Here is a 12,023-nt window from a genome sequence, read left to right on the forward strand (position 1 = left end):
CTGAAACCATTAGTCATTTACTTTTCCATTCTCCTCTCCCCATTCCTGTAGGCTGAAATGCAAACATGGCAGTGACTCAGCTTTAATCTATAGGGAAAGAAAATACCTTAGAAGATGAACATGTGAGGTAGTTTAGGATAGACTAGGAAATAGATTTTAACAGTGCAGTCACTCACTGGAAACTGTGTGCATGTGGTGTTAGATAGTAAAGTCAATGCAGAAGCTAAAAATCCATTTACGCTTAGACATAAAGAGGAATGACGTACTGACTTATGCTACGATATGGATGAGCCTTGAACATTATTCCAAATGAAAGAAATCAGACACCGAAGGCCATATATTGTATGATTCCATTTATGTGAAATGTCCAGAACAGGTAAATCCATAGAGACAGAAAGTAGATGAGTGATTGCCAGGGACTAGAGGGGTGCTCTAGGGACTTCTCTGGTAGCTCAGACCCTAAGCAGTCAGCCTGCAATGTGGGAGACTCAGGTTTCATCCCTGGGTTGGGAAGATCCCCTGTAGAAGGAAATGGCAACCCACTCCAGTATTCTCGCCTGGAAAAATCCCATGGCTGGAGGAGTCTGGAGGGCTACCGTCCGCAGAATCGCAAAGAGTCGCACACGACTGAGCGACTTCAACTTTAGAGGGGTGTTGGGGTACAGAGTGACTATTAGTGGGCAACAGGCATCTTCGGGAGGTGATGAAAGTGTTCCAGGATTACTAGTAATGATTGTGTAACTTTCTGAATACAGCAAAAACCACTGAACTGTACACTTCAAAGGAGTGAATTTTTATATATGAAGTCTATCTCCAAACATCCATTTAGAGTAAATTACACTTGAGAGTCCTTCTCCCAGAGTCTAAAACAGTTAGTTTACCTCCAATGTAAAAAACAAGTTGCCTTTTTAACTTCTGAGTTGAGAACTGAAGTAGTTGCTTGCAGTGAGGCGCCCTGTTACAAAAAATGTATCTTATAACTTGAGTCACCCGCAGTTACTTAAGATTCTCACATTATAAAGCGTAAGGGACATATCAAAGGTATTCAAAAGGAAATATGTATACTCCAGGGGATAAAAGACGACTTTCCAAGAGGTTCTCAGGCACAGATGGTTCTAAGGAAATGAATTTCCAGATCCTCAGCTTGCACGTGTTATCGTTTCTATCCCGATGTGTGGCTAAGTTGCCATATCATTAAGTCCTATTGCCCTTTCCTACCTCCCATTTTTCAATTTATAGGAGAAAGGCATACTCACCTGTCATGAATTCTTACCATGGTGGAAACTTCAGGGTGCCAAACAATCCGACAGTTTGAGACACTCTTGTTTGGGGAATGTGCTTGTCATGTCTGACTCTTTGCGACCCCACGGACTGTAGCCTGCCAGCAGCATCTGTCCAACCCATCTCCTGTGTCTCCTGCATTGCAGATGGATTCTTTACCCACTAAGCCATCAGGGAAGCCCCCTTGCTTGGAGAAGCCTTCTTTAAACCAAGGACCATAAAGCCACGATATGGCGTTGTATTTTTCCCTGTCTTGTATTTTTGACATACAATTCTGAGTAAGTTCAATTAGTTGAATGTTTTAGTAAAATTCCTTTCATTCACTTCTACACGTTTAGAAGAAATATCTATTAAAATGAAAGCTAGAAGAGAAGAAGCCAGTTCAGGTCTCCATTTGGTACATGATTATTGCTTTCCACACCCCCATCCCTAGGAAGTAATTTCTCCAGCAGAGTGTGAAAAGGAAGCGCCCGCGGATGACGGGGTCGGATGTTTGCAAGGGTCTCCCTGAGACCAACGAAAACGCAGGAGTTTCTCTTACACTCGGGTTAACTGCAGCGCTCACAACGGCACACATTTATGCCCGCTGGTTGAGTCCACCTTCGTAGCAGCCCTTTCTAAAAGCATGGCTGTGTTCAAACGGTACGTGGGCGGTTTAATCCGGCTCCAGAGAAACCTCCAAGAACTTGGCCGGCAGCTAGTTCTCTACAGTGAGCAGGTGCCCCTAGTCATTCCACCAGAAGCGTGGGAAGGGCGGGGCGAGCCGGCCGGAAGCTGCGAGAACAGCCACACAAGGTTTGTCCACTGTTTCCAGGGAGGACCAAGTCGGCGTGGAAGGCGAATGCGCGTCTCCCCCACTGTGACAGCACCGACCACGAGCGTCATCCTATCTACGCCCTCGTCACACCTCGCTCGTCTTCTAGGTACGCGCTGAAAGAACCAGGCCGAACGTCGCGTGCTTCCCCGCCTGGATCCGCCCACCACGCTCGTAGCCCCGCCCCAGGCCCGCCCAACAGGAGGTCCACCTATCGCACTTCCGGCATCAGTCGGCCGACCAGCCTCCTTCTCTCCTCCAGGCTCTCTTCTCCCGCCCCTATCGACTTTAGCACTGTCACGTGAGGGGTGAGCGCGGGGGCTGCCGGGATAAGTACGCCGGTGGGTCAGGGTTCGGCCTCAATATGGCGGTTCCAGTCCGGCAGTGACCAAGGCTTTGCCGTCGAGAGGACTAACTGGCGACTGCCGGCGTCTCCACCTATTAGGGTGGAATGCGAGGACGCCGGGGCGAGCGCTGAGGAGCGGCGGTGACGGGGAGGGGTCGGTGGCGGGTGCTCCGGGAGCCAAGTCGGCGGCGTCTGTTCGTTCTATTGGTCTCAAGGCTTCAGCGCCCGGCCCCGCCCGGCCGGGCCAGGCCGGCGGGCGGCGGCGGTAGCTGCTGCAGCCGCAGGATCAGCCTCCGAGAGTGGGCCGGAGGGCGGACGTCGCCGCTGCCTCTGCCGCGGTGATGGCCCAGTGTGTACAATCAGTTCAGGAGCTTATCCCGGATTCCTTCGTCCCCTGTGTGGCCGCGCTGTGTAGCGACGAAGCCGAGCGGCTTACTCGTCTCAATCACCTTAGCTTCGCGGAGTTGCTTAAGCCCTTCTCTCGCCTCACTTCCGAGGGTATGTGGTCTCTCCTTTGCACTGAGCTCCCGCAAAGCCGGGACCGGGAGAGGGAAGTCGGGGGCGGGCGGGGAAGAGAAGGGTGGTGTTTACATCTCGGAGACGGGAGAGTGGCGTCGGGCTGGGGCCCCGCGGTGTGTTTAGTGGCCGCAGGAGGAGCCTCCGTGAGAGAGATGGTCAAGACAGCAGCGTGGTTCTGACCTCCAGTTTTTCGGGCACTTCCCGGACAAACCAGACAGTTGGGTAATTAAAGAAAAATGTGAGCCGCAGAGAAGGGCATTGAGCCTGTTCTCAGGGACCGAAGGGAGGAATTAGGAAGTTGCAAGGCAGGTCAGGCTAAGAAGATGCTGGCTGTTAGACCAATGAGGTCCTAGTAAAGAAGACGACTCGTCTTCCCCTGGGAGTTAAACTGGGTTTGCAAAGTTGCCTTAGTGTTATATTCTTTAGCTGTGAGGCTTATCCCTTTCAAGACTTCGTTTACTTTACTTTTTTCTTTTGAAAACATTTCTCAAGGCGTCCAGAATTTTACTTTACCTCTCAAGCAAATGAAAGTATTATGAAAGTAGTGAAACTTGCAACAGCCTTTTTTTTGCCTGATGGATGAGGAAATAAGGACAAGTTGTAGTTATAATAATTTAATCGAATTAGTTGCAGTTATCTAGATTTATAGGGATGGAAAAGTCCTGAAATTTGTGTTTTTTTTCCAGATAAAAGTTTAATCAACAGGAGAAATATCTTTTATTGAAGAATTGTCTGTTTTCTCCAGCTTTAGATTCTTTATTAGGGAAAAGTAAGGGTAATAATAGTCTGCTGCTGCTAAGTCGCTTGACTCGTGTCCGACTCTGTGCGACCCCATAGACGGCAGCCCAGCAGGCTCCTTCGTCTCTGGGATTCTCCAGGCAAGAATATTGGAGTGGGTTGCCATTTCTTTCTCCAGTGCATTAAAGTGAAAAGTGAAAGTGAAGTCGCTCAGTCGTGTCTGACTCTTCGCGACCCCATGGCTAGTTTGGTTTAATCAATATCTTTACCTGTACTTTGCAAACAGAACATTGCAAAATATGGGTAAGATTTTTTGTTAAAGACTTTTAAAAGGTTCTATAATAAAGGTTGTCAAGACAACGACCATGATGTTTATTTGGTTATGATGACTGCTTCACACACACAAATGCTATGCCATAAGTTTTAATGTATTTACAGGCCACACGTGTATTCTTTGGGAAAATACCTCCATTATAAGTTCACTTTTGTACTTAAAGGAGACAAGGAGCTATCCAAAATAAACAGGTTGAGACCTCTTGAATTTCCTTCAGCCTGTACCCTAGCCATCCATCTCATCTCCTGCAGTATTTTTTACTAACTCAACGAAAACGACAAAGTGCTCTACATTCTTAAATTCTTAAAAAACAAAACAGGGGAGCAAGTTTGCCTATGGTTGGAGTGCTCTTTCCTGCTCTGTTAATAAAGAATAATAACACTAACTGATGTATATACTTAGTGTTTCTCTTTTAGTCTATCTTGAGTCCTATGAGAAAGGTACTGTTAACACCGTTTTAAATTTGAGGAGGACATCCAGGCATGGAGATACTAACTTGGTCAGTCTTAAGCAGGTGGGAAAGATTTAAAAACAGGCAGTGTGATTCAAGACAAGGTGTTCTTAGTCAAATCATCTTATCTCCTGGCAATACTTAGAATCACTTATTCACAGGCAGGAGCAGTGCCGTCCAGTAGTAACAATGTGACTCACATGCATAACTTGAATTTAAGACTTTGTAGGCACATTTTAAAAAGATAAAAAGAAATTGGTGAAAGTAGATTAAATAATATTTAATCCAATATTCCAAACTTGTCATCTCAACAGATAATAAGTATAAGAAAACTTAATGAGATATTTTGCGTTCTTTTTTTATTGCTAAGTCTTTGAAAGTTGGTGTGCATCTTACACATATCAACACATAAGTTTGGACTAGATATATTTGAAGTGCTCAGTAGGCATATGTGCCTGGTGTCTCCTATATTGAACAGTGCAGTGAATAGAGGCTGAAATCTTTACTCTTTTCCTTGTGTAGACTGCAAACGATTTAGGGATGGAGTATAATGAGATGGACTTGAATAGGTAGATGTTGGTGGAACAGAAGAGGATGAGCATTCCCTTTTGAGAACAGAGATGAGGTTAGAATGGTATGGACTAAGGTAGAAATGATAATTGAGTGGTTGAGGAACAGTGGGAAAACTCCCTTTTGAGTACAGGATAGTAAGGGAAAAGGCCTAGATAAAGAAGGATCTTGAATTCTGGGAAAGGAATTTTTGATTTCCTATCATGAATACGTGATAGTCAAAAGATTTCTTGAGCAAGGGCATGGAATTTGGGGAAAGTTGGGTGGTTTGTAAGCAACTGAGGTTTTCTTTTTTAATACAGTAAAGTTTTGTGTGTTGCGTAAAGATAAAAGATGCCATTATTTTTCAAAATATATTCTGTAGAACCCCAGTTATGTATGTTTCCTGAAAAAATTTTGTGGTCAAGTAAGTTTGCTTAATACAGCATGTATTTGAGAGAATTAGTGTCAACCCCGGAGAAGGCGATGGCACCCCACTCCAGTACTCTTGCCTGGAAAATCCCGTGGACAGAGAAGCCTGGTAGGCTACAGTCCATGGGGTCGCTAAGAGTCGGACACGACTGAGCGACTTCACTTTCACTTTTCCCTTTCATGCACTGGAGAAGGAAATGGCAACCCACTCCAGTGTTCTTGCCTGGAGAATCCCAGGGACTGCGGAGCCTGGTGGGCTGCCATCTATGGGGTTGCACAGAGTCGGACACGACTGAGGTGACTTAGCAGTAGCAGTAATAGCAGCAGTGTATTAAGAGCTCTGGGAACATATACCATCAAGAGACCTTTTAAAAGTGTAATCCAGTTTCCCAAATTTATTTGAACATGAAATTGAGTTTTCAGAAACAGTTGTCTTGAGCAGCCAGTAATCTGTGGGCAGCACATACTGGGGAATGTTGCTTCAAGGAGCTATATGTGGCAGTCTATAAAAGTAAGGCAGTGGTGGAGCCGAATTTCACCCTTAAATTGAGATGTTATATGCTATATAAAGTCACCTTTTATGACGTTATAATCTTAATAAAGCCTTAATATAATTATTTAATTTTGAAGCTTTTGGACTTTTTTTGTGCGTGATTTAAGAACTTTTGTCAATCTTTCTTAATTCTTGCCTTTCTCTTAAGTTGATTTTGTGCTACTCCAGTGTATTACTTATCAATTGTTATGTAATAAATTGCCCCGAAACTTAGCACCTTAAAACAAAAGCGTTTTTAAAAATGAATTTTATTTACTTATTTTTGGCTGTGATGGGTCTTGGTTGCTGTGCGGGCTTTTCTCTAGTTGTGGCAGGGGGCTACTGCTGTTACAGGCTTCAATAGTCGTGGCTTCTGGGCTCTAGGGCACACACTCCACAGTTGTGGCACACCAGCCCAGCTGCTCTGTGGCATGTGAGATCTTCCTGGATTAGGGATCGAACCCGTGTCTCCTGCACTGGCAGGCAGATTCTTTACCACTGAGCCACCAGGGAAGCCTCCAAAGCATCTTGTATCTCTCGGTTTCTCAGGGATCGCGGAGTGACTTGGACTGTTGTCTCTTGAGGTTGCCCTGGAGCTGTCAGCAGGGGCTGTGGTCATCTAGGGCTGGAGGATCCACTTGCAAGCTCACTCCTACAGTTGTTTCACTTCTTCACTGAGTGTTGGCCTGAGACCCCAGTTCTCTGTCATATGGGCCTCTCCAGAGGTTCCTTGAGTGTCCCTATAACCTAGCAGTAAGTTTCTCCTAGAGGGAGTGATCAGAGAGAGAACCCAAGATGGAAGCCATACTCTATAACCTTATCTCAGTAACCTTATCTCTTATAACCTTATCACAGTAGTTTTTGCTGTGTTCTAGTGGTCACACATGGGCTTCCCAGGTGGCTCTAGTAACATATCCACCTGCAATGCAGGAAACATGGATTCGATTCCTGGGTCAGGAAGATCCCCTGGAGAAGGAAATGGCAACCCACTCTAGTATTCTTGCCTGAAAAATCCCATGGACCGCAGAGCCTGGTGGGCTACAGTCCATGGGGTCCCAAAAGAGTCAGACATGACTTAGCAACTGAACAACAAGAACATTGGTCACACATACCCATTCTGGAATGTGGGAGAGCGTATACTGAGAAATATCAGGATCATCAGGTGCTATTTCAGAGGCCGGCTGCCACACATGGACTCACTTCTGGATTATTCATAAGATTACCCAATAGCTAATCACCCATTCCAAATACAGGACACAACTCTTAACTAACTTTTTTGTGTTAACACTTAATACCAGAGTCAATTTAAAATTTTGAGAGAGGTTTAATATACATAATGGTTGCTTATGTTATTTGACAATTATAGATCAAGGAACTGCTTGTATCCTAAAAATATCAGAAATGTATCATAGTATTTTGATGTTTTTTGGTTTCTCTGTTTCGTAGACCAGCTGAGAAGTTTAATTAGGGAGCTTGAGTATGTTTATTTAAATCATTTAGAAAACGAGCAATTACAATTGAATGCAGAGAAAGCAAGAAGCATCCAGCTCCCCACTACCTAGAGCCAGTGAATCTTGTCATATTTGCTTTCTATCTTTCCTTTAAGAAGAAATGGAGTTGAATTCACCTTTTTACGCTTCCTTAGTCCCATTTCTTTCCTTCTTTTGCCCTAACCCTAACCCTAATGGGACTTGTGTGTATACTTTCTGTACATATATTTAGTTTTACAAGTACACATATTCATGTCATATGTAGTATTTTTAAAAGCTTTTTGTCTTATATTTTTTAATTGAAAATTTAGATATCAGCTGAGAGAACACACTGGAAATTTAGGAAGACAGTTTTTAATGGATGTAACTTTATTTAAAACATAGGTGGACCTGAACTTAAAAGTTTATTATAAAGCATTTCCCATTAGGGGAAATTGTCATTTTTTAGTGGGTAGGTACGCAAAGTCAGTTTTCTAAGAATTTCCTTGTTTTGGTATATGATGATTCATGACATACTTGAAATAGAGGATGTTATATGTGCTGCCACCATCCTAATTACCTACTCGTGTGCCAGGCCTGTGCTGAGTGCTTTATACTTACTATGTCTTCTGACGATATCTCATCTAAATTCTTAAAATAACCCTGTGAAGTAAGTTATTTCCTTCATATGTTATAGGTGAAGAAAAAATGAAGCATGGAGAAGTTTAAAAGTTGTTTAGGATAACCCAGATAAAAGTAGTGGGTTAGTATTTCAAGAAAATCTGACTCCGGGATTTGGGTCCTTAATCTGTACAAAGGACTGCTTCTAGTGCTACCATGGAAGCTAATCATCTTGTCTGATTATAAGAAAAAAATATACTCACATTTCCTATTGTGCATCATAGGCCGTATCTTAACTACAGTTGCCTGAGAACCTGTTGCCTGGCCTTGAAGCTCTGAGCCCTGGTTATAAATCACCTAGACTGAAACAAGGCCTCTAGCAGGGAGGAGACCAGAGGTATTTATTAGGTTAGGAGAAGGAATATGGGCATTGATTTGTGTTTTCTTCCTTTTTACTAGACTTTGTTTTTTTAGAGAAGTATTAGATTCACAGCAGAATTGAGCGGAAAATACAGAGAGTTCTCATATACCTCCTGTTACGATATGTGTACAGCATCACCTACTATTGGCATCCCACACCAGAGTGGGCATTGATCTTTATGATAGTAGAACAGGGGCTGGGGATTCAGGCATCACTATCAGGGAACCAGAGGAACCCTGCCTGCAGCATTTAATGCCTTTTCTTCACTTTACTATTTTCAGTTTTGATACCATAGATCTCACACTGTCCTGAACCAGCCTTAGGGTAAAGTGAGAATCAGAGATTTGGTATGGATGGTGGTTGGGCTTCCCAGGTGGCTCAGGATCTGCCTGCCAGGAAGGAGATGGGGGTTTGATCTCTGGATTGGAAAGATCCCCTGGAGAAGGAAATAGCCACCCACTCCAGTATTCTTGCCTGGAAAATCCCATGGACAGAGGAGCCTGGCCGGCTACAGTCCAGGGGGTCACAAAGAGTCGGACACAACTTAGTGACTGAACCACCACCTCCGCATGGATGGTGGTTATGTGCTGCATGGTCAGTCGCTTCAGTCGTGTCCAACTATGACCCTATGGACTGTTGCCCGCCAGGCTCCTCTGTCTGTGGAGATTCTCCAGGCATGAATAGTGGAGTGGGTTGCCATGCCCTCCTCCAGGGGATCTTCTCAACCCAGGATTGAACCCCTATCTCTTATGTCTCCTGCATTGGCAGGAGTTCTTTACCTGCTAGTGGGTTCTTTACCACTAGCCACCTGAGAAGCCCTCCCTGGCAATTCCAAAGGTAAGAGGAAGGAAAAGACCTATGGTAGAGTAGCTGTGAGGAGTAGCATTACCAGAGAGGAAGGTTAGACTGTCTACCTAGCCCTTTGGTGTGTAATGGAATGTTGTTGTTCAGTTGCTAAGTCGTCTCCAACTCTCCCTGTGGACTGCAGCACACTATAAGTCAGTTGTATTTTGGAAGACTGTTACACTTGGAATTTCTGGTTTCCAAATTGAGCATCCTTTGTAAATCATTAACCCAGTTTTTTTTTTAATTGTTATTATAATCGTTGGCTTGTGATACTTTCTGTAGAATTAATTTCAAGTTCTTCTTTTTTCTTTTTTTAAGTTCATATGAGAGATCCCAATAATCAGCTTCACGTAATTAAAAACTTGAAGATAGCTGTAAGCAACATTACCACCCAACCACCTCAGCCTGGAGCCATTCGGAAACTCTTGAATGATGTGGTTTCTGGCAGTCAGCCTGCAGAAGGATTAGTAGCTAATGTGATAACAGCAGGAGATTATGACCTCAACCTCAGTGGTATGTAATAAGGTTTATTATTATTTTTTAAATGATATTTCTTTTGTTAGAAAAGGTAATTCTGTAACTTGGAAATCATCCAACACACACTTAAGTACTTGCTGAGTGCTCGAGCCTGGGAATGCAATGTGGAAGACAAGTCCTTGCTTTTTAGGAGATTACAATCAAGTAAGCAGGCAGCCATTCAAATAACTATGAAATACGTGATTTCACTTTTTCATAATGAAAAATTTTTTTGTAGTTCTACTTGTAAAGTTAATGCCTAGAACATGGGCATAACATTTCTTGAATGAAAGAACCAACAGGAGACAAAAAAAACTATTTTGTGACATTAGTACTACAATGATTATGTAAAAGCATTAAATTTATTGTGTGTTTTATCTTGCTTAGTGTTAAATGGAGGAAATGTTTACAGTATATAAATACTTATTCTAATCTGATGTGACTGGTAAATGTTTTCATAATAAAATTGGTAGGTGAAACTGTGTAATAATATGTAAAATGAGTTAGCAGTTTTTGGTGTGACTCTTTGCCAGTGTGGAAAAGACTTGATGGGGGGACACGGGATAGATTTTTAGAGGGGAAGGATTAGAAGTACATCATCTAGGAATTTTCTGGTGGTCCAGTGGTTAGGACTCCAAGCTTCCACTGCAGAAAGGCATGAGTTTGATCCTTGGGCAGGGAACTTAGCTCCCGCATGCTCCATACATCATCTAATTAGGATATTTTAGCTACCTAATAATCATCTTAGATCAGTATAACTTATAATCTATTATATTAATGCCTCCTAATTGCATAGTTAAAGATTCTCCCAAACATACAAAGAGAAATTAAGAGGTATGTTTTAGATCACGAAGTTACTTGGTTGCACTTGTTTAGTTAGAAATATTTGTAGATTTATTTTGTTTAAAAATTAATAATTTCTTCTTTCTGTGTCATTTTAATTCCAACAAGATAAGTTACCTTGATAAGATTAAGTTTAGAAAATTTTAGTAATCTTTACAAATCAAAGGAATCCATTTCAGGATATGTACTTTAAGCAGTTCCTGGCATAACTTGTTTTCATGAGGCAAGATTTGCGTTTTTTGGGAGAAAGTGATGGAATTTGAATTATTTCTCTCATCAGTGGAAAATTTGAAGTGTGAAAGGCACTGAATCTAATGCCAGAGTGTCCAGGTTTTTATATTACCATTGCCAGGGTTAGTTATAGTTAGTTGGATAATCTGAATCAGTTACTTATTCACAATCAATTCTGTTCTCTGAAGATGAGAGAATTTGACTATATTACTTCTTAAGGCCTATTCTAGAACTTTACTCCTGTGATTCTGTTTTATAGGGACTTTAACATTTTTATTACTCATGCAACAAATATTTATTGATGTCTTACTATATGCTTTGCACTGAGATAAGAGCTATATGTAACTTCATAAGCTGATCAATAATTAGGAGACATTCTAATTTATAGTATCTTAAAATACATTATAATAGAGATATAGCATATCTAATATGCCAGAGTGCTGAGGGGCACAGAGAGAGGAACTATCTTATTTTTTAAAATTATCTTTTTTTATACTGCAGATACCTCCCTGACCTCCAAAGCTCATATACCTTTTACTTTAAAAAAATTTATTAAAGTGATACATGCATAGAAAGCAAAAGTGTTAGTGAGTCAGTTGTGTCTGACTCTGTATGACCCCATAGACTGTAGCAAGCCAGGCTCCTCTGTCCGTGGAATTTTCCGGGCAAGAATACTGGAGTGGCTTGCCATTTCTTTCTCCAGGGGATCTTCACAACCCAGGGATTGAACTCATCACTTTTGTCTGCTGCATTGCAGGCGGAATCTTTACTGTCTGAGGCACCAGGGAAGCCCAATACAAACAGAGAGATAATGCTGAAAAGAGTTAAGAGAAACAAGCAACAGGAATCTGCTCTCTGTACCCCTGCCCCACCAACTTTTAGTGGTTTTCTCTGGTATTCATTTTGTGTTTCTAATTTTTTATATGGTGGTCTATGGCTTAATTAAAATTTTTATTTATTGATTTCTCATTATAATTGATGAAGATTTAGCTTAAGTACACCCCTTCTTCCATCTCCCTAATGTGGTTTTCTATAATTTTTGGTTAATACTCACTGTTGACAATACTTAGTATTCACTTC

General features: G+C 42.2%; 2 protein-coding genes across 30 annotated transcripts in view; one reads left to right on the forward strand and one right to left on the reverse strand.

Annotated features, from left to right (window-relative positions):
- The window catches only part of RNF125 (ring finger protein 125), a 109,157-nt gene extending 106,892 nt beyond the window's left edge, over positions 1-2,265 (reverse strand). The window contains exon 1 of the mRNA XM_081562633.1: positions 1,257-2,265. Coding sequence (XP_081418759.1) covers positions 1,257-1,276 — 20 coding nt within the window. The 5' untranslated portion in view covers positions 1,277-2,265. The remainder of the gene's footprint in view (positions 1-1,256) is intronic.
- The window catches only part of TRAPPC8 (trafficking protein particle complex subunit 8), an 87,688-nt gene continuing 77,383 nt past the window's right edge, over positions 1,719-12,023 (forward strand). For 8 of the 29 annotated variants that reach the window (XM_081562613.1, XM_081562616.1, XM_081562617.1 and 5 more), the window contains exons 1-2: positions 2,422-2,939; positions 9,672-9,866. Coding sequence is in view for 12 of the 29 variants with exons in the window: in XM_081562600.1 (XP_081418726.1) it covers positions 2,783-2,939; positions 9,672-9,866 (352 nt within the window). In the remaining 17 variants the exon portion in view is untranslated. The other 21 variants (XM_081562606.1, XM_081562609.1, XM_081562626.1 and 18 more) reach the window with 16 other exon arrangements.

The sequence above is a fragment of the Giraffa tippelskirchi genome, chromosome 14 (assembly GCF_054371585.1).
Source record: "Giraffa tippelskirchi isolate mGirTip1 chromosome 14, T2T-mGirTip1v1.2.pri, whole genome shotgun sequence".
In the NCBI taxonomy this organism is placed as follows: Eukaryota; Metazoa; Chordata; class Mammalia; order Artiodactyla; family Giraffidae; genus Giraffa; species Giraffa tippelskirchi.